Genomic DNA, 25989 nt, shown 5'->3' on the forward strand with positions numbered 1-25989 from the left:
ACATTTACCATGATGGTGGTGGTATTACTATAATAACTCTGCAAAGATCACACAACTGAACAAACGATGGAAAATTGGCTGATATCTTGCAGAGTATGATGAATATATTAAGCAAATTCAATAAATAAGGTATACATTGCTGAACAGTGTCGTTTTTCTCATAGTATTTTGTATTTGATATATTTTCTCTAAATGATTTTGATGTTTATTTAAAATAAGTGGCTAAAACTTTGCATGGTTAAAGTTTAATAAGTTGTAATAATTTCATTATTATTTATTAAAACGTATAATGTCACCTAGTTTGTCATATAGCTTTTGCCAAAGTAAATTAGTCTATTTACCAGGATTTAAATATTTGGCCAGTGACAACATTCTAAGTAACGTTAATGTAAGATATGATTTAAACATATTTCGCATCAAACCGGCTGTCCAGCCTACCAACACATACATACAAGAGTCACAGTGCCCTCTTATATTTGGATTTCACAAGCATTAGTCAGACTTTTAATTCGGCAAAAAAAATAATACAACGCTTAGATTTGATTAAACGTTCCCCCAGCTCCCAATTCACCGTATTTCTTAATTCTATTTTAATCGGCTCGCCGTACCTTCCTCGTCTCCGTTTCCGCTTCCGCTCAGTTCCTCCAATCGGCCATATTCCGCCGATCTGTCTCAACCCAGCCGCCGCGCCGTTGCCGTTGCCGTGAGCCCACCACAGTTTCATTTCACAGGGGATGGTCTAACATCTATAACGATACAATTGAACAGAGTGAATCAGGGGCAAGACAGGTGATTTTATCCAGAAACGCTGACAGAAAACGGGCCGAGATGACGACGCGATCGGAGAGGGAAAAGGCTCAGAAACTGAACGAGCAGCATCAGGCCATTCTGTCCAAAATGCTGAGAGAGGATGATAACAAATACTGCGCCGACTGCGAAGCCAAAGGTGATATGATCTCAAATCTCCCCCGCTAGGCTTGAAAACTCGCGTTTGATGCTTTGATCACCTGTAACTTACGCGGCATGAGTCTCGTTACACACTAGGGCTGTTCAGGTTTCTCACGGCTCACGGTTCTGAGTCACCCGGGAGGAAACCCGTAGCGGGGTGTCAGAGCCCACTGAGCCGTCTAGCTAGACTTGAATGATGCTCAGACTCTGTTTAGGTTGACAGCTGACTGGGATTTGATATTCGGCGAATCACTATTCAGCCATGTGTCCTTGAGCAAAACCATTACTAATGCATGAATGGAAAACCAGTCTGGAGTTGAACTGATCAGCAGGTCTGAGACTCTCACCGCAGTGTTTCATTACTGTGGAAGAGTTATACAGGAGAGAATAACCGGTGTACTTGCTTTAATGATGCTATAGATGAACACTGCTTGCTTTCCACATATCCACCTGTTTCATAATGGTTCATCCTAGAACAGAGTATATAATACCCTGCTATGTGTCCACAGGGACTGTGCAGCGAGAAGTGATACTCTACCATTAAGTCAAGTCAAGTCACCTTAATTTATATAGCGCTATTAACAATACAGATTGTGTCAAAGCAACTGAACAGCATTAATTAGGAAAATAGTGTCAATAATGCAAAGTGACAATAGTAAACCCTCATTTTTCAGTTCATCATTGAATTCAGTGATGTCAACATCCAGCTCAGTTTAAATAATATCTTTGCAATTATGTCAACGATATCGCCGGAAATGAAGTGTCCCCAATTAAGCAAGTGAAAGCAGTTTTAGTTTCTATCAATATCTTTTCTTCAGATTGTAACCAGGTGACTGTAGCCATAATAGCTGCTCAAGTGGGTGGTCTCTCTGTTTGGTTCGGGGGGTGTTCACTTGAAATAATATAGTGTAGTGTTTTGGTGCTCACAGGGAAGGATACGTTTTGTAATAATATGAGAGTTTAATGTGTAAAGAATGTTGAGGAGGACTAAAAATATATATATTTTCTAAATGCATGTTATAGAGCTTATTGTGAACAGTTAATCCATGCATGCTTCATTATTTGAAAATGCTTTGACCTCTTAATGTTCAATCAGAATGTCATAACTCAATCTTCCAGTGAATCAACAAGTGATGCATAGAACCAAGAGCCACCCTATATATATATTTTTTTGTTTCGTTAATCCATTACACTCGGATGTACGCCACAATACAGAAGAAAAGATTTGTCACTCCTTCCGTTTTATCGTAACTTTAATGTCGTTGTTGTAAACATTGCAAGCAGGTACTACACTGTCTCTTTGGTGTAGTTGTGTGCAGTCGTATTTGAGCTGAACATTGAACGCAAAATGCATTCTCATTTCCTCTCGGTTGCATGGTGCATGTTTTCTTTTTTTTTTAATTGAGTGACATTGCTATGTTTGCCAGCTACAGTCTTACCAACAGATCCTGATGCAAGCTCATAGGTGGCCTGTTACAGACTCAGATATTTTCTTCAGATGCTTGCTTTAAATTCTGTTATAATCCTTATTCTGTCTTCCCATCAAAGCCTACACTGTCTCTTTGGTGTAGTTGTGTGCAGTCGTATTTGAGCTGAACATTGAAAGCAAAATGCATTCTCATTTCCTCTCGGTTGCATGGTGCATGTTTTCTTTTTTTTTAAATTGAGTGACATTGCTATGTTTGCCAGCTACAGTCTTACCAACAGATCCTGATGCAAGCTCATAGGTGGCCTGTTACAGACTCAGATATTTTCTTCAGATGTTTGCTTTAAATTCTGTTATAATCCTTATTCTGTCTTCCCATCAAAGTCCATTTTCTCCATAGAGAGCATGTGAGAATGTAAAGGCAGTCATCAGCTCTGTGGTGATGTCGCAGGCCAGCACCTTCTCAAGCTCCCCTCTCAGCTTTCGTCTTAACCAGACCAGTTTCATCCACTCTGAGCTCTCCGGTGTCTTAAGTGCAGCCACACCTCACTGCTCATATTGCCTGGCCTCTTTCTGCCTCTGTCTCTCTCTTACATAATAATGCCGATGGGAGGAGTTTTGTAGCTTCATTAGCTTATGAATGTGACAGCCTTGCGAGAATGTTAGTCAACACCCTTTACACACAAAAATGAAAAGTCTGTCATTCTTTACTCACTCTCATGTTGTTCCAAACCTGTGTTTCTTTTCATTCAAAAATATGTTTTTGAAGAATGTTGGTAACCAAGAGAGTTGGTGACCTTTGACTTCCATTGTATGATCCTAATGATGCACTGTACACTATATGAACAATGTACTCTATCTAGTGTATGAATTTTATATTAAGTACATCATCTGGGTATTTAGCTCTTTGAAAATTTGAGTGCATTACTCACAATCATAGGGTAGTGCATGCATAAGCACACAAATTGGGACAGACCTTGAGACATTTCTCAAAAAACATATTTTATTTTCAACAGAAAAAGTCATACTAGTTTCATTTGTTGGTGAACTATCCCTGTAATACAGTTTCTAGGTGTTACTGTGCACTAATGCATCAGCACACATAATTCAGGGGGGGGAATTTTGTCTCTGTGAACGTTTTCATCAAAATGTAATAACTTGTTTCTCCTGCTGGCATCGCCTAGGCTGTGCAGGCTGTTGGGTTTTGCATTGTGTCTGTGGAATTCCCTATTTTAAACATCCTAACTGCTAATGGGTAAAATCAACTTTCAAGTCATTTTTTGCCTTGTTAAATATGAATTTTTATTCAGAAATAAGGCACATTATGAGCGTAAAATGGGTTGCAAGTGTCGTTTCATGATGGTTTCACTAAACCGAGGCCAACTTAAAGGGATAGTTTACCTAAAAATGAATATGGCTACACACACACTGTCCGTGTTTGGGATTGATGACCGTATTTACTTTTAGGAGTGAGTTTCAAAATGTCCTGTTCACACTGCAGCTTACAATAGAGGCCCGAGTACTGTCTGTATGAATGTGCAGCTGAAGTCAAGCCTGTGTTCTGTTTGTGATTATCGCCTGTAACCATTGCACATGGCATGTCCAAAGTACATATCAAAGATGGCAACATACAAAGACTTATCACACTTGACATGACAAAAGTTAAACTGAGGCACAGTTTCATCCATCAAATCTTAGTTAACCGACCTCAGCTTTTATACCTCTGTAATGAGCAGTGTTTTAGTCACACTCAGACCCCAAAACTGGATCAAATCGTCAGATGCCACACAGCTCTTATCTGCGTCCTGGGCCACCCTAAGCTGAGGGTCCCCCACGTTTGCGATCGCGTGACAGAAAACTAGTTGACCAGTCCGGTTCTGTTCACACGGTAGGGATGTAACGGTATGAAAATGTCTTATCACGATTATAGTGACCAAAGTTATCATGGTGATCGGTATTATCACGGTATTGTTAAAATGTGCTGGAGATGTTCAAAAAGTACCGACACATAAATCACTTCAAGTTTTATATTTAAAAATCAACAAACAACAAATAAAATGACTTTTTGTTTGTATAATCACTAAAACAATAACATTGCCAATGATGTTCGGATAAATGACAACTTGACTGACAACAGTTTAATAGCATGTTGAAATATCTAATGTAAATGTTCAAATAAAGCTTTGAAAAAGTTTCATAAAAAGGTAAACCTCACATTTCAGCCTTTAAATAAAGAAAATATGTCAAAATGATAATTGATTAATAAATGATTATATGTATTTTATCTGCTCCATAAATAATTCTAGATAACTTATGATTGCTTAAATGTGTAGAATCCACATAAGCTTGTTTTTCATCAACCGGTCAAAATTTACAGCAGGGCATGCAAATTCGGTCCATTTTTGGGACAGACAGAAACTGTACACAGACTGAATGTAAATATAGGTCTCTGTAAATCCACTCACTGACAGCAGGTGGCGCTTATGGAAAAGCAGAATTAGAGCTGTTTCCCGTAACCTCTGTGGACAAAGCAGTATTGTGATTAAGAACACTTCCTTTAAGTATTACATGGAGCGAAGATGAAAACAAAATGCCATTGAACCATTTCTGAAGACAGTTCGAACCTTCAGAGGTACATTCATATAATTAATTCATTCATAGGCCTATATTAATTTGTATAATTCTTTTAAAACCTCCCAGCTTTTCCGCCCTGTTTTCACTCAAAACGAAACTACTCTGCATGCTGTGCGCATGTGAGACTTAAACTTTAAAGACTTTAAAGTTGACTTAAAACTGTGCTTTATGCTGGACACTTGACAGTATTTATTTATCGTGAGTTGTTCCAATCGCGGTAATCTAATACAGTTTTAATGATAATTAAAAGATGAAACGGTAATACTAACCGTGGTTGGTCATGATTTATCGTCAAGCCGGTAATCGTTGCATCCCTATCACACAGCAGAGCTTCGCCGAACAAATGATTGTAAGTCCTGAAAATTTGTGGGTGTGAGTTTGGTTATAATAGAATGCAGTTGTCACTCCCGTAAATAACCAATGTGTGTGAATGCAAGCATATTAATGACTCGAACACAGGACTGACAACCCTATTTTGCTGTTTTGTGAATGTGAACTCTTTTGTCATTTACCTTCATTTCATTTCATACCTAACTTTCGGTCTTCTGTGAAACCCAACAGAAGATATTTCGAATGCACGTTGAAAACCAATTTAGATGTTTTTCAAAATGTCTTCTTTTGTAAGGTTGAGTAAATTGCTGTGGCTTTTTCACAGATGTTTGTGCTATCGGTGAAACTTTGATTCCACTTGGCTGTAGCACTGAGAGACTGCCATGAACTTCTGCTCTGCCAAGTAGTATAGTAGAAGAGGAAAAATATGGAGTGCGGTAGGGCAAGTGTGGCACCGCAGGACCTGCTGGTTCTAGCCGCTGGATGTGATTAGATGTGACACAATAGTAGGGATCGGTCAGACATGGCTGAGCACAGCGTGACCTGAGGTTTTTATTTACTTTGTGCGGCGCTGCTCTCTCACTGCCTGATTCCACTTTGCTTGCTGTCACCTACATGCAGAACATCACTGGCGAATGAAGCCAGCCTACGTTTAAGGTCGTATTTGCTTTGTGTGTGCAGATTTTGTGTTAGCCTGATTATACATGCACTTCCAGTCTCTGTGTTTTTTGCGTACTTGTGTTTGCTTATTTGCACTGGGTGAAAGTGGTTTGGCGCTGCTTCAGAGCATTAGATATCCCCCTCTTTGGAGCTCTTGGGCACTTGTGAGTCACACACAGACTGTGACTTGCCTGTTGTTTGGTGATAAGAACACACTCTCTTTTTTTCGTCAGGTCACCTACTTTAGTGTGGGACAAGGGCTGTTGTCAGTGAGGTCATGCAATATAAACCTTATTGGCTGCTCATTTTGTTTGAAGGTATATTTTTATATATTTTAGGGATGCATGATACTAGATTTCTCCGCCAATACTGATTATTCAGAAAGATATCTGCCAATATCTGTACGATAGTTTGGTTTTCTTAAGAAAAAAACTAATGCTGTAAGTAGGGATGCACCGATACCACTTTTTCCAGTACTCGCCCGATACGATACTTTTATTTTTGGTACTTCCGATACGGAGTACCGATACCGATACCAATATTTTTATTGCATTTGTAAATTTTCTAAATATTGGGTACAGAAACCAAAAGGGTATGTATAATGTTAGTTTGTTAACTTCATTTATCAAATAGATAGTCAAACCAAAATTTATTCAGACACCTTCAACATTTCTCACATTATGACAACAGTTTATTCGCTATAGTTTAGAAAATGGTAATAAAATATGACAAGAACTCAAGAGTTAAACTGTGTCAGAACAAATTCATCTTGATAATGTTAGATCATTTTGATAGAAAGGTATGTAATAGATTACAATCAACCAAAAATTATTCAGACAGCTGTTAGTATGACAGTATTTACATAACTATGAATACTTAGTCGGGCGACCTTTAGCCTTAATGACAGCCTGTGGTCTCCTGGGCATGCTGTCATGTAAGCTATACAGGGAACCCTCTCAGTTGGTACATTACTATAATATTAAAGGTTAAAATTAACAACAAAGCCCAAACTTATATTCAACTGCCCTTTTTTTTAAAGTGAGATTGCATTAATGCATTATTATAGCATTAACTTTGACAGCCCTAAATTCTACACACATAAACATTTTCTTCTCATACAAGTTGCAGTCTGACATGTTTTTCTGCCTCCTTTTAAGGCAGGTTAAAGCAGTCGGAATGGTTGAACTGAGGAATTTTACCCTGGTTTGGGATTAATAACTAGCCCATTAAAGTATGAGCAGAACAAGACAACCTAAAATTATGATTCACAATTTGTAGTGTGAAAAGAAGATGCCTTTTGTTTCTATTTCTATCCAGTCATTGCGTCTTACACCGGTAGTTAAGCTGATGTAGTGGGTGGTGTGATTAGTAGGTGTCCAGATCAGTGTCGTGTTTTAGCTACCTCACAATTGGCGATCAACTGTACTGTTAATGATGGCCAGCATTCATTATCGGTCAGATTTTGTGGTTAGATGCATCAAATCCCACAGATCGCCATGGTCAAATCAGCCAATGGAAAAGCAATATATACACATGATATCTACTTAGCTGCAGCCATTAATCAGTCAGAAGTGAGTCTTCTCACTTGAACTGTTTGGGAATCTCTGTGGGCACAGATTCTGGGAATGCCTCTGGGCACTTCTAGTAATGAGTAATGATTCAATCATAACTGCAAACCTCAAGACAGAATACAGCAGAGAGTACTATAGTGTGTGTGTGTGTCTTTCCTGCTTTAACTGCTGACAGAGGTGTGCGTGTGCTGTTTTTATTTTGCATTGTGTCTGGCAACTGGAGAGTGTTGAGAGAGGTATCTATTTGATAGGCTCCCCATCCTTTACTTCCTCTTGCTCACTCACACACTACAAGGACAGGGAGGAAATGTGCTTTGGTACTTCCTCCTGTGTGCTCTCTTTCACACTGTCACTCACACAGATAAGAGCTGCTGAAAGTCTACGTCAGTATCTTTGTGTGCGTTTTGGTAATTATATCCTCCTGAAGTTGTTATGATTAGCAGAGAGCGTACGTTTGAAAAGCCGGAGAGTAAAAATATTATGGCTGTTATATTAACATGATTAATTTATGTGCAACTAATCACCCCCATGACTTGTACATACATTCCATAGTGAGGGATTTTCTTACCATCTGTGCAAATCAGCCTTGAAGACCTATCTTCATGTTTATTCCAAATGAGTGAGTCCCAGCCGCTACTGCAGCTTGCCAAACCACATTTACTGAGATCAATAGCACAGAATGAGTAAGGAGCCATTTACACTGCATGTATTCTTGCTTTCAAAAACATCTAGAGAATGCAATGGAATGAAACCAAATACAGGGGTCTTGAGAGGCGGCCAAAAATGTCATTCAGCCTCTAATCTACCTCAGACAGATTAAACTTGATTGGAAAATGGATTGCTGTGGACTGTAGGCCAGTGATAGGCTTATATTTATTGATATGTCATCTGCTAGAGTAATACTTAATTTTGGCTTTTTCAGTAAAAACTGATATGCAGTTATTTAATTGGAATATCATGTAATTTGATAAATTTTTAATTGATATGCATAATCTCAAACTGTATTATGTAATATGTTGATTACATACACACTACTGTTTGGGAACAGTTTTGAAATAGATAATTTTATTCAGCAAAGATGCATTAAATCGATAAACATGATAGTAAAGACATTTTACAAAAGATTTAAAGTAAGTAAAATTAATGGAAGAAAAGAGTACTTTTATTATTTTCTTGAGCACCAAAACAGCATATAAAAATTAGGGGTGTAAATTGGGTGATTCGTCACGATACGATATCGATTCTCATACCCAGCGATACGATATTTGCCGATACCTCAAATTCTACGATTCGATTCAATACAGGAGTATATCGATCGATATATCGATATTATATATCTATTTTAAACAACCATCTAAATTAACTCACAAATGCAACCAAAATATATAACATGAACATTTATCTGAAATGTTCACGTCCTGTACCTCAATTGGGACATTCACAACAAAAAAAATAGGCCTACATGTTTTTTTTTTTAATAATAAAGAAAATAAACAATTGGAAAAATAATTCTGGCTGCTACTATGGACTCAGTGCTAAAAATCTTTTCTACAGATAACCAAATTACAAGCAATAGCAGAAAATAAATACAATACAACAAAGACACAAGTTCAATAAACGGTGCTTTTCAGGTTTTTCAGCTCAGTCTAAAATACATTTTCAGGTACGCTACAGAAATGTAATAATCAAATGCAAAAAAACTGCATAGTCTTCGCTGTGTAAATTAAAATATAGATTAATCATTTTTGATGCTACAAAGGTTACCATATTGGCCCGAATATAAGATGACCTTGATTATAAGACGACCCCCCTTTTTCCAGATGTACCTTTTGGAAAAAGGCTTTTTAAAAAACAAATCTTGTTTTTTCTCAGTAAAACACATTTTGTCTTCAATTATTTTCATATTGCATATTTTTCCTATTTTAATTTTTGTTTTGAAAGTATGGGAAAAACTGGTAAAATGTACCAACAATCACATTTAAGAAATATACACTTTTTGATATACCATTAAAAAAATAAATAAAACGGGTAGCCCATCTGAATTAGGATATTTAGGCAATATATCTAATAGTAGCCTACCAAAATCTTATTAACAGTAGAAGTTAAATCTTACTGTAGTCTTCAAATCTGGGTACTGTCTTATGTTTTAAAATCACAAAGGGAGTTTGGTCGCGATCTTTACAACACGCAATACATTGCTCAATATAGTATTCACTCGGTGTAGACGTGTCTGTCTGTGTGCGCAGAAAACTTCTCACACAGCGCTCGACTGTTCCGCAAACAATCCCGAGCGTCTTTTATGCTCACCTTGTGCCTTCGGGCAGTCCTTATATCGAGTCCTGATATGTGAGTTTGAACGAGAATGCACGCGTTGGCGTTAATGCATAGACGGACATTATGTGAAAATGTGGACAGTGCCAAAATAAAGGTGCCTATTTATACTACAGATATCGATATTTTACATGTGGTATCGATGCATCGTATCGTCAGACATCGTATCGATGTAGCGATCCATATCGATGAATCGTTACACCCCTAATAAAAATGTATACAAGACTTCACAGTATACCTTTTTTAATGAAATAAATGCAGCCTTTTTGAGCACGAGACTTCATTCAAAAACGTTTTATAAAAACTTACACCCAAACTTTTGAATGGTAGTGCATTTAAAGACTTTTTGTAATGTATATTCAATGATTTCTTATTCTTTATGCTAATATACTTTATTTTATCTTCATTTGTCTGTATCATCATGAATGGCAGCATTTCTGGTTAGTTTTGATTAGTTTTTAATTGATTCATAGTTCTAATATCAGTGTATGTTATGTTGTTTAGATAGTAACTCTTCATTCCAGGCAATATCGGACCTCACCGTAACGTCCATCAGAAGGATTTCCCCTGCTACGTGGAACAATATGGAGTCTTTCCTCTTTGTGTCAGGAATGATGTGCATGATCACTATCTCTGTGGGTGAATTCTAGAAATGCCTGCTATAGCAGCAACTTCCTTTCCTTTGTGCTGAATTCTCAACTTCTGACGAACACGCAGAGGAGTTGGTCCTGCTCAGGCTCTGTCTAAACATGCTAACCTTCACAAAAGAGATGATGTAATTCCCTTAGGAATTATGGCTTTAGTAATTACAGGCAGACAAAAGCATGATGTGCCTTACTGACTTGTTCTTTAGGGTTTTATGTAGGGCCTGGAATGTGCACAAATTTACAGGTTTTTTAAAAAGCCGATTATGGAAGGAAATCTGTGGAATTCCAGCAAATGGATTACAATAAAGGGAAAATTTGTGTTGGTAGCTGAACAAATGATCAAATTAGACAAAATATAAAAAACCCCTCCCATTTAAATGTTCGTTTTTTTTAAAAGTTTTGTTTTATTTGCTAATGTGTACAATTTAGGAGTGATCTGTGGACATTGATTCTTTGCAGGCCTAATAGTAATTCTGTTAAATGTACTGAATGTGTCATTATATTTAGCAAAGAATCTTTTTATTTTTATTTCTAGTTTCAAAAGTCTGCTTCATTGTGTTATTTCTAATCGAGAGTCGTTTAAAGAATAATTCAATAAAAGCTACAAGCAATTTAGCGACACATATGTGTCTCATCCAGTGCTTCATTTTGCACAAATATAAGCCTGCCTTTTTCAAGGACCGCTTTACCAGCTGGACTGGTTTTGGTTAGAGCAGTTGTTGTTCACTCAGTTGTTGTTTGGTGGTGACCGCATGTGTCAGGGTCAATTCAATTTCGTCTTTCATGGCGTAGAAGTGAGCCAGTCTTGGTAAACTTTCAGTCTAAGCTGCAGTTATTGAGAGAGTCTCTTCATTCAGATACAGAGGTTTTAGGTTACTCAGCATAGGGTGCTATTAAATTATGAATAGATGAATATATTAAAGTCTGTCTGCTCTTCCTCTCATCAGATCGATAGTGTAACGCTAAGCGTGTTAAAGTTCTTTCCTTTAGTTTTCCAGCAGGTGGGGAAAGAGAGACATTACTTTGTTTGCCCTACGCAGTGGTTCTCAAACCTCTCCATGAAGTACCCCCAGCACTGCACATTTTGTATGTCTCCCTATATCTGACACACCCACTTCAGGTCTTGCAGTCTCCACTAATGAGCTGATGAGTTGAATCAGGTGTGATAGATGAGGGAGACATACAAAATGTGCAGGGCTGGGGGTACTCCAGGACAGGTTTGAGAACCACAGCCCTACAGCATAAGTATGTGGTTATATTGTTGACTAGATTTATGCTCTGTGGATGAAACTCTGTTGCTACAGTCTTTGCTGAATAAAGACTCTGGCAGTGATTTAAAGGATTAGTTCACTTCCAGAATAAAAATTTCCTGATAATTTACTCACCCCCATGTCATCCCAGATGTTCATGTCTTTCTGTCTTCAGTTGCAAAGAAATTGAGGTTTTTGAGGAAAACATTCCAGGATCTATCCCTCCGTGTAGAGAAAGATGTACTTCAGTGGTGGCCAACGCGCTGAAGGTCCAAATTGCAGTTTTAGTGCAGCTTCAAAGGGCTCTACACGATCCCAACCGAGGAATAAGGGTCTATTATCTAGCCAAACAATCGGTCATTAAAAAAAAAGTTTATATAAATTTTTTTATCCACAAATGCATGTCTTGCACTAGCTCCGCGATGCGAGTCCGCAAAATCACACATTATGTAATCTCGTTGGAAAAGTCACGCACGGTTAGCTCTTCGTCTGTGTACTCCCATTCAAAAGGGTAACTGTCATCCGACATCCTTGTTTTACCTCTTTTTGTAAAGGCCATTTCACTTTCTTTCTGTGTGAAATCTCTATGTTTTTTGGGTGAATTTTGTTGGTAATGATAATTAGACAATATTAATTAGCCATTAGTTTGGTGAATGTGTTTGTGCTGGTGACTGTTGGGGACAGCTGACTCCTGAAGCTTTTTATATTCTTCATAATCTGTGATGGTTAGTTCACAGCAGTGATAGAAATTAGCTTCTCTTTTAAAGTGCTATATTTGCCTCCTTAAATTGATTTCCAGGGGCATTTTTACCTTTTATTTAGGCAATTTTGTCTAACCTTTTTAGATGTATGCATCGTCTTGTCAATTTCTTAAATCTGTAATTTCAGTTAATAATCAGACATGATACTAATCAAATAAGTATAAATAATTCATTTTTGCATTGTAGTGGCACATATGTATACGTTTGGGGTATGTTTAAAAAAAAAAAAAATTTTATTCAGCAAGGATGCATTAAATTGAGTAAATATGTTACAGAAGATTTATATTTCAAGTAAAGCTGTTCTTTTGAACGTTCTATTCAACAAAGAATCCTGAAAAAAAAGTATCACCAATTTTACAAAAAAACAAAAACAAAAAAAAAACATGATCATTCCAACCCTAAACTTTGGAACGGTAGTGTATGTACTTATGGATGATGTGTATGAACTAGTATAAATATGGTTGAATACATCGTTGTGAACATACTGACATCAGCGCAAAAGTTTCCATAGCTTTTTAACATGCATTTTCCCAATTTTCCCCATATTGTACTGATCAGATATTGAAAGTTGTATCAATCTCATGGCCTCTCACCAGCAGGGGACAGCAAAGCACCACTCAAAGCCAAAGTGCACCAGCGCATCTATCCTTTCTGTTCTGTTTAAACTTAAATGACTCCGGCTTCTTGGCTGCAGGTCACATTCTCCAAAATTAGCTTTTAACACCATATTATGAGACCAGTGGGTACGATTAAGGTTGTTCACAGAGGTCACAGCGAGTTGGCCTTTCTCTCATGTTCACCTGCAGTCGTTCCTCTCTTTTTCACCTGACAGAACAGCCACTGTGCTGAGACCTTTACTCCACACCCAAATGCACTGCCTTTCCTTCCCTCACCTGTCACAGATAGCAGACGCGCACACCTTTTCTCTCAGTCTCTGTCAGACGTCTGTCTCCTGCTAGACTGGAATAGAGGGCTCTAATTTCATGCTCTACTAGTCTTCCCTCTGTGAGGCCGAACTCGACTGTCACTCAGTTGGACTCCACTGCCAGTTTTGAGATGCCGTGTGTATATGTGTGTGTTCTCGTGCCTCAGAAGACCGGCAGAACGGTGCTTTCCTTTGAACAGGGTCTCTTTTTTTTCCTCTAATGAAGAATTTAGTTCTCTCAGGATCTCTGTGACTGGCTTTAATCTTTAATTGAAGTCTTAATTTATTTGGGGGGCTTTGTAGAGTGTGTCGTCACATGGTGTCTGCTGTTTTGAGCTTGTGTCTGAAGATGAAGGTCTTGGCAAATTTTGTGTGTTTGCGTCTGCTTTGGTTTCAGGTCTGAAAAATCAAAGAGCTTTTACTGCTTCTCAAAGATTGCTTCATTTCATCTCTTGTTTTTGTCTTTGGCTGCTGTTTTATGTAAATTAAGTATGTCAGTCATCGTAAATGATTGTGTACTGCTGACTGTGGCGCAATGATATTGTGGTTTTTCTGTGGCTGCCTGGGACCCTTTGACAGGTCTAGGAGCAGTAAAGAAGTACATGTGGAGTGGCACAGCAGGTCTGCAAAGCTCCTACTGTTCTCAGTGTGACTCACTTTCCCCCACAATGCTTTGCAGCATTGTTGGAAGCCTGTTGTAACGACAGCCAATCAATATGGGGGAAATAGAACTGTGGCTTTGTTTAGATGTACACCAATAGTCTTAATTGTTGGGAATAATTAAAGTAAGGAATTAAGATGTTTGCATGGGAAAATCATCTACATACTAGCCGTTTTGACCAAGAAATCTGGTTGATTTTACCATCTACTTGCCATTTTGATTAAAGGGGAGGTCTAATGCTATTTCATGCATTCTGACTTATTTACATTGCTTAAAGAGTTGGATTCTCATGCTAAACATGACCAAAGTCTCAAAAAACGAGTTGGACGTATGATGGAGTATTTCTGTTCCAAATACACTCCTTCAGGGTTCATATAAGTTTCGGAAAGTTTTTTTTTCCGAGTATTGCCCTGTATGAAGGGTGGAATTCCTTGAATGGGCACTTCTCCCGGAAGAGCGCACACACACGTCAACCAGAGTGAGAGCAAGAGCACACCCATAAACGTGCTTCATTCGGGTTATTTTTTTATATATATAAATTAATTATATTATTATAAATTAAATTATATAAACTTACAAATCACCATCAGTAAAATAAAAATAAGTAGTCTGTACTCTCAAACTGGCCACATTTCAGCCAATTAATTGATGATTTTCACTCCTGTTTCATATCCTAAGGGATATTTTACCCAAAAATGAAATGCATTCAATTTCTTCAAATGACACCGTAATTTCTTCAAAAGATGATAAAGGACACCAAGAATGACCTAAAATGAGATAAAAAGCAAGTGAAAGCTGACTAATTGGTTGGAGTAGATCAAATCAAGATCTTCAAGGGATTGTTCACCCCAAAAAAAGAAAGTTCTGTCATCATTTACTCGCATCATTGCAAACCTGTATCACTTTCTTTCTTCTGTGGAACATAAAAGAACATATTTTGAAGACTTTTGGAACCAGTTTTGGTGTCCATTTACTTCCATTTATATTGAAAAAAAAATGGAGGCATTTCTCAAAATATCATGTCATGTTCCACAGAAAAAAAGAAATCTATACAGGTTTGGAATAACATGAGGGTGAGTAAATGATGACGGAACTTTAATTTTTGGGGTCATGATTTGATCTACTCCAACCAATTAGTTGCTCTTAACATGCTTTCTATCTCACTTTATGCTGCCTTGTGTCATGACCCTTTGAAAAAATTCTTATGTTAGTCATCACCCTATCATTATTTGCCTCCAGGGGGCGCTGTGAGAATGTAGTATATTTAAAGCAGTGCAGTGAAGTCCTCACCTCCTTTTTTCCAGGGTGTGCTTACCATCTTTATAGTTCTTTAAATTCACATCCATCTGAATGAAAGCTATGAGTTCAGCTCAGAAATGACCTGATCCTCAATCACCTTTCCCGTCTCCCCTGCTCTTTCTCTTTCATTTCTGACCCCTCTCTGTTGACTGCCTTAAAGGGTTAGTTCACCCAAAAATGGTCATTAATTACTCACCCTCATGTCGTTTCAAACCCGTAAGACCTTTTTTCATCTTTGGAACACAAATAAAGATATTTTTGATGAAATCTGCAGAGCGGTCTGACCCTGCATAGACAGCAACGCAACTGAAATGTTCCCAAGTCCAGAAACGTAGCAAGGAGATCTGTAAAATAATCCATGTGATATCAGGGGTTCAACCGTAATTATACAAAGCTACGAGAATACTTTTTGTGCGCAAAAGAAAAAAAACCCTACTTTATTCAATAATTTGTCTCCTCCGCATCACCCTGGTGCCATTTTGGAGAATATTCGCTGTACGTAAAACAACGTATGCTGTTCTGTGTCAGCTGTGCCATGCGGAGACGCTGTTTCCGTTCAGATCAAATCACAACAACATAGGAAACAGATCCGGCGTGACGCAGCTGACACAGAACAGCATACGTTGTTTTACGTCCAGCGGATGTTCTCCAAAATGGCACCAAGGTGATGCAGAGGAGACGAATTGTTGTATAAAGTGTTTTTTTCTTTTCTTTTGGGCACAAAAAGTATTCTTGTAGCTTCGTATAATTACTAACAGCTCTCAGATTCCATCAAAAATATCTTAATTTGTGTTCCGAAGATAAACGAAGGTCTTACGGGTTTGAAACGACATGAGGGTGAGTAATTAATGACAGAATTTTCATTTTTGGAAGACAGTTTTTTTTTATTTTTATGGATGGGTGCTTTTTATTTAACTTCTTTTGGACTGATGCACTGCAACACCCACTGACTGCAATGATAGAGCTTGGAATAGCCAGGACAATTTTTAATATAACTCCGACTGGATTCGTCTGAAAGAAGAAAGCCATACACACCTAGGATGCCTCTGGGGTGAGTAAAACACAGCCTAATTTACATTTTTGGGTAAACTAACCCTTTAAGTATCTTTAGCATCACAGGGACGGACTGATCAATCTCCTTGGTGCGTTTTTTGGAATCACCAGCTGAGAATCTGACAGGTGGTAATTTGGTGAAACCCTGTGTTCACGGGTACATTTATTACTTTCAGTCTATTTCAGGATTTTACTCTCTCGTCCTCTCATGTAGTTCAGAGAAAAGCTATTCTATATGTATTCAGTGTCAGCGTTTCATCTCACGGTTAGTTTTCAGATAAATCCTCTTGCCTCTGCGGGTCGCTGCCTATCTGTTACGGTTGGTATTTAGATACGCTTACCGTGTGCTTCTGTTTCACACTTGGTTTTTTAGTTTATTTCCTTGTGTGTGTGGGTGGGTGTTTTTTTAGGGGTTGATCAGGGGGTAGGAATGATCTGAAAATACTCCCAGGCGCAGCAAACTGTAATCTTACAGTTCCAGTACATTTCTTGACTCCCACCAACACCAATTAGTTGTGTTACCGTACTGTGCTGTGGAAGATGGGTGGTTTAAGTTCAGGATAATGCATGATGCTAGGATGGCCCATTTTGGATGCTTCTGTCCCATTTATAGGCCCTTTTGCACTATTTGTGACCGTTCAGCACCAACAACAGTTTGAAAAGAAACAATGTATATGTCTGAAGCTATTCAGACCAGGGATGAACACAACAACAAACAGGTTTTATTGTTTGCAGCTCATGAACTCTTTGAACTACAGGCATAACCTGTAATTAGCAAGTTTAAAATGTATAAAATATTCAGCAAACATTCACACTTTTGTTTTTTGTGTGAGACAGTTTATTCTTATCAATACCATATATATATTTTACTCACACTACTGTTCAGAATTTGCGGGCTTTTTTAAAATCTTTTAAAAGATTTTTTAAAATAACTATTTTCTGTTAATAATATATTTGAAAATGTAATTTATTCCTGTGATGGCAGAGCTGAATTTTCAGCAGTCATTACTCCAGTCTTAAGTGCCAAATGGTACTTGACAGACTGCTGTGCAGATTCACTCTTTGGACCTGAAGACGAGGCTGAGTGCTCCTTCCACCTCACTTCCTGTTTTTTACTATCCCACCGTTACATTCCCAGCATGCTTTGTGCAGTGACCTATTCTCAGCAGTCACCACTTGCAGTGACTTGCACTTGCAGTCAGAGATGCGCACAGATGCACTGTACAAGTGTGGCTTGCCCTTACAGACCCAACGAGGCATGAACACACACACACACACACAAACACATGCGCAGAGTCTATTATATAAACATCATCAGAGCTGTCATGCACTGTTAAAGAAAGCAGTACGAGTTATTTTTATAAAACACATTATCTAGTGGAACTGCACTTGGAGTGTGTGTGGCCAGCATTGCTGCAGTGGATTCTGGGTTACCTGCACACACACATTGATGGACCTTAGGCAGGGTTGATGCCATATTCAGTTTGACTCGAATAAAAACATGACTGTGAGGGGCTTCCTGTTGGTGTCAGTTTATTCAGTAGTGAAAATGTCTGACCAAAAAATGACAAAACTGGAAAATGTGGAGTTGTAAAATTAGATGTGAGCTACAGCTTTAAGAGTTGTTCAGTTCAGTTTACTTTATAATGAACATTGTGGAATATTGTCTCTGGCTTCACCATACAACACATCACAGACAATATAAAACAGTAATTTAAAAAGACTATACACAGACTAACTCAACAAAAAAAAACAATTATCCCTCAGATCCTCATTTACATTGACTTTTAAATATGACATTTATCCTCTCCTTGTATGTTTATAAGAATTTATTGCCATCTTGGAGTTTCAGCTATAATTATAATACCTATATATTTTCCAGCTTTTTATTGGCGATTTCTTGACTGCAAAAAAAAATATATATATATATTAGGGCTGCCACTAATAACTATTTTTATTTCGATTAATCTATCGACTAATTTATTGATTAATCGATTAATCTAAACGATTAATTTCCCACAAAAAAATCAACAATTTTACTTAAGAATATTTTGTTAAACTACTTAAGCCAAATGAAATCCAAATTTCTATGAAATCCTTTTTTTAAAGCAAAAGTAAAGTGCAACATGGAGTGCAAGAAGCAAGTGTCTATCTCCTAGTCCAAATCACTGAAATCAAAGTTCAGTATTATAGTGTAAGAATGACAACATATCCACGTGTTCTAGTCTACTACTAATACAATTATAATCAAAAAACACTTTTTAAAGGAGTATTTACCAGAAATGTTATTTACCACAATTTATTTAGGAGAAAAATGCAAATATGCAGTATTTCTGAGAAAAAAAAACAAAAAACCTTTTAATTTAAATAAAATCAATTAATTGGAGATGCGTTTGATTAATAAAATGCAATGGATCCATTAAAATGGAATCCAGAAAATAATGGACAACAGAATTAGGTAAAGATAAAACTGTAAAACTCAGCTTGACAGACTGCTGTGCAGATTCACTCTTTGGACCTGAAGACGAGGCTGAGTGCTCCTTCCACCTCACGTCCTGTTTTTTACTATCCCACCGTTACATTCCCAGCATGCTTTGTGCAGTGACCTATTCTCAGCAGTCACCACTTGCAGTGACTTGCACTTGCAGTCAGAGATGCGCACAGATGCACTGTACAAGTGTGGCTTGCCCTTACAGACCCAACGAGGCATGAACACACACACACACACAAACACATGCGCAGAGTCTATTATATAAACATTGATTAATAACATTTAATTTAACCATTAAAACGGAGTATAGAAAAATTAAAATGGGGGGGGGGAAGGAAATAAAATGGATTTCATAGGGCCCTATAATTATAATAATTTTTTTTTTTGTGGTAATAAAAATAGATGTACAATAGCCTTTAAACTTACTTAAAATACATATATAATAGCAATGAGGCAATAGTAATTAGTTCAAATAAAATATCAAAACAAGAAATCATATGGTTTTATTGAACAAAATGGTTAAAATACATAATGTATTATAAACAATAGAGCTAATGTACATTACGCATTACAACAAAGGTCTGCAGGGGGCGCCAACGGCCTGACGATTGTTTTTACACATTGCTGTGCTACTTGTTTAATATTGACCAAGCACCATTTCATTCAAATGTCCTCTTAATCTTTACTATTTGGCCATTTCTTTAGGACAGAAATGCTATAGCCTCTGTAATTAAAAGAATATGTGGACATCAAAACGTGTAAACTGAGTGAAAACAATGAGCTTTTATTTTGAAACCGCGATGTATTCTCCTGAGTTTGCGTAGATTTATAAATGATTTACCTTACAAATCTGATGAAATGGCGCAAGTTGCGTTTCCAGATGAACGGTATTATAAACCCTAACTCACAACAACATGCAGAGATGGAGTTTGAGACGCTCCACACATGTAAATGATAATAGTTCCTGTGGAACTACTGTGAACGGAGCCGCTGTGTGTCGCATGTACTTAACCTACACGCATGTAAATAATGAAAGCGCATGTACTGTATTAGAACTGCATCGCATATAATTATTTAATTAAATCGTAGCATTTGTGAATTCACAATTATGCTTAATTATGCTTTATTTAAAAACTAAATTAACTTATTTTTAAATGGGTTTAATATATCCTGCAGGCTTGGGGAAACAGACTAATAATGTGTTTTATGGATTCTCGTCCGTGAAATGCGCCACTTTCGGTATTTTGCCGGTTAGTCGACGCGAGAGAAGAAAAAAAAAAAAAATTTTTTTTTTTATATATAACTGTCTTTTATTTTAATATATTTTAAAATGCAGAAATCATTTTAATATGCTGATTTACTGCTTAAGCAATCAGTATATTAGAGTAATGTCACATGATCCTTCAGGAATCAAAGACTGGAGTAATGGCTGCTGAATATAGCCATCACAGGAATATATTACATTTTTAAATATAATGAAATAAAAAAAGCAGTTTTCACACAATATTACTGTTTTTACTGTATTTTAGATCAAATAAATGCAGTATTGTTGAGCATGTTTCTTTCAAAAACATAAAAAAAACAATAGCTATTCCACGTACTTGCTCAATTAAATCCCAGACAGACTCACCGTACCCTACTGGAATACCTCTCTTGTACACACAGCCATGTGTAGATTTTTTTTTTTTAAATTTACAGTTTTTGCCTATTCGGCTGTTAAAAGCATGTCAGGTGGAGTGGAGGGCAGCAATGCGGGGTCCGAAACACAACAACTGGCCCCTGTCCCTGGACCAGATGGGTATAATCAGCACCAGTCTTTTGAAGTGTTACCCGAGCATAGCTGGAGGGTCCTCAAGTTCTTTGAGGTTTCTGGGTGAAGTACAGTGGCACTCTCTTTTCCTGTTTTTTCTTCTTCACCCTTTCTTTCTCCCTCTCTCTGTCCTCCCTCTTTGGCAGAGCTGATGGAAGGGATTAGGAAGGAAGTAAAAAGAGAGAGAGGGGCTCTCGTCGCCACGGTTACCCACTCCCCCAGAACTGAAAGATAGAGGGCAGAAGGGACTATTGTTTATTTTGACAAATGCTCTCTTGTAGCCTTGAGGTGACTTTGATGAAATGATGTGGCCAGTCAATTTTCATCGAGACAGGTGCTACAAAGGCACGAATGACGTGTGTGTATGTGTTTGGCACATCTTATATCGGCCGTGTCCCATTGCTTATGTGAATTCAATGCAGGCAAATGAGCTACAGGCTTATAAATCTAGGGTGACTCCTCAATGAAGTAGGTAGAGACCTGGGGACCACAGAGGCAACTGTAAATCTCCCGCTGTACCTACATGCACAAAGTCCCAGCGAGCCCTGCAATGGATGTTTAGACACTGAATAATTTATTTAGACTGCCTTTTAATTGAGTTTTCAGCGGAGGGCTGCCTGGCGCACCCAGGGTGCTCTGTGTTTGTAGGCTTTCCCAAAAATGTTATCTCACTACCCAGCTGCTGAAAGCATCCTTTGCTTGGTCTCCTCAGGTCTAAATATAGTGTGCCTCAGCCTTTCCCAGGAAATTTTATACAGCGCTTTCTCCTTCGCATCCTTCTACCAAGGACTTGTTTACAGCATCCAGTTGCAGTTTCATAGAGGTGAATGGTGAATTATTAGCCAGTGTACGGTGACTGAGGGACTCTCTCGCATCGCTCTACATCTGCTGCGACCAGCTGTGGAGATAATGAATGGACTGGGGAAGAGGAAAATGAGAGGAAGTAGAAGGATCACGATGACATGTCACATATGAGAATCTGAAATGGCCCCTTTTGGACGCTAGAGGCCATCATCCATTCTCACAGGACGGAATAGCTTAGACGGGGTCATAGGTCATGACCTGTCTTGCTTGGAACCTCTGCCAGTTCCCTTCCATCGCAGCACTTCCTGCTTATGTAGACATGTCTGTCTGCAGGGCTGCGAGAAAGACAGTGGTTAGTTGTCTGACCTCTACTCTTGGCTGGTTATCAGAGACCTTGTTTATACCTGGCGTTAACATCCACCTCAGTAGTGCTGCGCGGCTGTAGACTGTATACCATGGATGGTAGAAATGTGTCAGCTTACTAATGCTGTTTATGCTAAAGCTACAATCTATGCTGCAAATGTCACAGACAGGAGCTTCCAGCTTTCTTGATTATAATGAGAGCAATTTCGTTTTGACACATCATGTACTTGCTTGTGATGTAGAGACAGTATATCGGTAGGTTGTTTATGGTCGGCCAGCAGTGTAGCAGCAAATCAACTGAAGTGCTGTCACAGGTGTACGTATGTATATTGGCTATTTTATGATATGGTTCATCCAATAATATAATTTATAATGTACTGTAGTACAGTTAGAAATCTTTTAACTTAAATGCTACACAGTGTCAGGCAGCTGTTGGTGCCAGATGTTTTTCGTTCATTAGTTATTTTGAATCTTCCAAAGAGATATTTAATTAGTAAAATGTTTAATTACTTAAATTAAATGTGCTTTTGAATTAAATTGTTATTACTTATATATGATTTTTTTTTTAAGTATGACTATGTAATATTTTTGTATTATTTAATTTTACCGTGATATAAAATTGCTAACATTTTGTTTATGCTACCCACTCCTATGTCTCAGATAAGCCAATCACAAGTCAGTGTAAAACTTAATTTTAAACTTAATTTTAAATTTGATTTAATTTAATGTATTTTATTTTATTTTAACATTCAAATTCATCTTATTCAATTAATAGTGTAAATATTTCAATATGAAATTCATATTCAAATTAAATGTTAAATTATTTCATTTATAATAAAGTATTGTAATTATTATAATTATATTTAATATTACCATGATATAAAATTAAGCATTGTGATATGTTATTTACGTTGCCCACTCCTAGTCCTACATCTCAGATAAGTCAATCACAAGTTGGCAACCGAGACAGATTACTGTGGTGGGGAGGGTGATTTTGTGTCGACTTATGACAGTGTATTATTGCAGGCATATCGAAAATATTCTGTGAAGTTTTGCATGTATGTGTGCGCTTCCAAATATTTTGATTTGGACCGTTTCTTTTGAAACTGATCTCAGGGTTTTCACAGTAATGGAACACCAGGACAATCAGGGTACTTCAAAGGATACTTCTCCAGGGTCTGGGAAATTCATAGAAATTAATAAAATCTTAAAAGGCATGGATGTTTCTATAGTTATTATAATTTGTCTTAGATAATCTTCATTCTTTAGTGCAAAATATTCTTAGTGAGTGAGTTTTCTATTCAAGTATTTGAAAGAATCCTTAAAGTCATAGACAAATTATTAGGGATGCACCGATATGAAAATTTTGGCCGATACCGATAACCGATTATTCTTTATTTTTGAAAGCCGATAACCGATATGTTGGCCGATAAATCTATATCCAAATTGTTATATACTTTTTGAGAGCCTGATTACAAAAAAGGTGGAAATGTATTTGTCAGAAGGTGTGGGAACCCTGAAATAAGCATATCCAGTCCCCACTGCAGCGTTTCAGTCCAGCAGGGAGGGTGTGGATAGAGTTCTTCCAGCACTTCCCCTCTGCAGGGGCCCCGCACCCTTCACTGCAGTGGGCTCCACTCAATGACAAATTAACCCTCTTTAATTGTGGGTGAGTTATGCAGCTCCTGGTGCAGCGGTGTGAGACACAATCTTGCAGCCTTTTATTGGGCTAATAAATCTGGGAGGGTGGCAGACGGAGCCTGTGCAGTGTGCAGCCAGCCGGATGGTAGTTTGGGGTGGGTGAGAGATAAGAGATTGGAAACCCGCTCTCTCATTACCGCAGTTTTCGCCAGAGTTTTTCCAGTGCGTTGGGGGAATCTTATCAGCCTGTTCACACGTCGCCCATCCTCTTTTGTCATCTGAGCACAGAACAGAAGCAAGATAGCCATTAATATCCTGAGCAATCATGCAAGATAAATTATGAACATGCTTAAAAGTGAAGAAACAGTGCGGTATTGTTTGTTATGCTAATGGCTGTACTTGTAGTGTATGTGCGTTTGTGTGCGCAATTTTTCTATTCAGGAGCTGTGTGGGTGGCGCTACCAGGGTCAGTGGTTTACTCTACTGTTGCCTGATGAGCATGCATTGCAAACCCATGCCAGGCGTCCTGCAGGCAGAATACAGATCCCCCCCCCCCCCCCCCCCCCGGATATGGCTCCGTGCTGCGAGAGAGTGTGAGATGGAGGAAGCGAATTGGACGTGTCCGAAGATGGCTGACAGGTGTAGATAAAGCCAAAGAGGGCGGGTGAACCACAGAAATCCATTTCCCAGCACACCCTGTGATTTATAGCCCATCAGGAGCAGTGCTCTCACCAACGCCAACCGACCAGCCGAGAGCTGTCAGGGCCGCTCCAGTGCGCCCACACCCCCCAGTCCATCCACTTCCACGCACAACTTTTCACCCGAAAGCTATCGACTTCTTGCGCTTCTTCTTGCGCAACTTCTTCTTTTCTCAAACAGAAATGAAAGATACACAACCTCCATCTTTGCCCTTGTTAGTGTCTACAGCCCGAGCACTATCGTCCGCCCTCGTGCTATTACAGTCACTTCTGAGAGCTGAATATAGCACACCGGGCTTAAGATAATCACACGCAGTCTGTATTGTAGCACAATTCACATTTTTCTTCTCCCTTTTTTTCTGTGGTTGATGAGATCAGGAGTCTCACAATGTAGTTTCACTGTTTTATTCAGGTACCTGCGGCTATTGACTGTTGATTCAGGTGGGCTACCTGCTGCATTCATCCGGCGCTTGGATCAAATTTTGTTATCACGACTGCAAAATTCCATCGTTTAGATATTGGTTTTCGGCATCACAGCACAATGCGGTTTATTCGATGCCATGGCAAGGCGGAATTGCGCGACGGAGCTCGAGGTGGCACCGTGACTCAGAAGATTTATTTTAAACCGCTGTTTCTTCACTGCCTGTTGTTATGATGGCGTTATCTGTTTCAGATAATGGGAAGTGCTTTACTGCAGGTCTAATATCTGTCTTTTTTTCTCTCTCTTTCCCCGCAGGACCTCGATGGGCCTCTTGGAATCTTGGTGTGTTTATTTGTATCCGCTGTGCTGGAATACACCGGAACCTGGGAGTGCATATATCACGCGTCAAATCAGTCAACCTGGACCAATGGACCCCCGAGCAGATGCAAGTATGTGTGTTTTTGTGTAACACTTCACTATGTTCGTTGCCTTTTTCTTTCTTATGGGGCTCAACAGGATGTTTGGGGTCTGTTGATGTCCCAACTTTCATTCAACAGATTAAGGCAGTACTGCTCTTTCATAGTGTCTCACATTTGTTGATCATATGCGCTACTGTTCAAAAAGTTGGTAAGAATGTCTTAATGTTTTTGAAAGAACTTACCAAAGCTGCTTTTATTTGAACAAAAAAATATAGTAAAACAGTAATATTGTAAACTGTTATTACAATCTTAAATAAGTGTTTTCTATTTTAATCTATTTTAAAATGTAATTTATTTTTATGAAAGCTGAATTTTTAGCAGCCATTACTCCAGGTTTCAGTGTCACATGACCCTTCAGAAATCATTCTAATATGCTGATTTGCTGCTCAGGAAACATTCCTGATTATTATCAATTTTGAAAACTAATTTATTTAGTTATTTGCCATTTTTTTTTAAGGCAGAAACCAGGATTTTTTTTTTGGATGGATAATACAAAATGTATTTGAAATAGAAATCTTTTGTAACATTATAAATAATTTACTCTGACACTTAATTGTTGTCAATTAATTAAACTCAATATAATGTGTCATTGTTGAATAAAATAATGAATTTATTTGGAGAAAAAAATGACCCCAAACATTTGAATGGTAGTGGACATTTATTTTTGTCTTTCAAATTTAATTCTGATATTTCTGAAATTCTGGTCGAGACCAATAATTACTTTTACAGAAATGCTGATATTATAAATCTATAATACGAATAGGAAATTAAAACACGCTAAAACTA

The 25989-nt window shown here is 38.0% G+C and overlaps 1 protein-coding gene across 1 annotated transcript in view; it reads left to right on the forward strand.

The window, feature by feature from the left end:
• The first annotated feature begins 611 nt into the window (after positions 1-611).
• LOC107585328 (stromal membrane-associated protein 1-like) overlaps positions 612-25989 on the forward strand; it is a 113258-nt gene continuing 87880 nt past the window's right edge. The window contains exons 1-2 of the mRNA XM_016272326.1: positions 612-946; positions 25040-25173. Coding sequence (XP_016127812.1) covers positions 829-946; positions 25040-25173 — 252 coding nt within the window. The 5' untranslated portion in view covers positions 612-828. The remainder of the gene's footprint in view (positions 947-25039; positions 25174-25989) is intronic.

Source organism: Sinocyclocheilus grahami, unplaced genomic scaffold (genome assembly GCF_001515645.1).
Source record: "Sinocyclocheilus grahami isolate Dianchi unplaced genomic scaffold, SAMN03320097.WGS_v1.1 scaffold69.1, whole genome shotgun sequence".
NCBI classification, from domain to species: domain Eukaryota; kingdom Metazoa; phylum Chordata; class Actinopteri; order Cypriniformes; family Cyprinidae; genus Sinocyclocheilus; species Sinocyclocheilus grahami.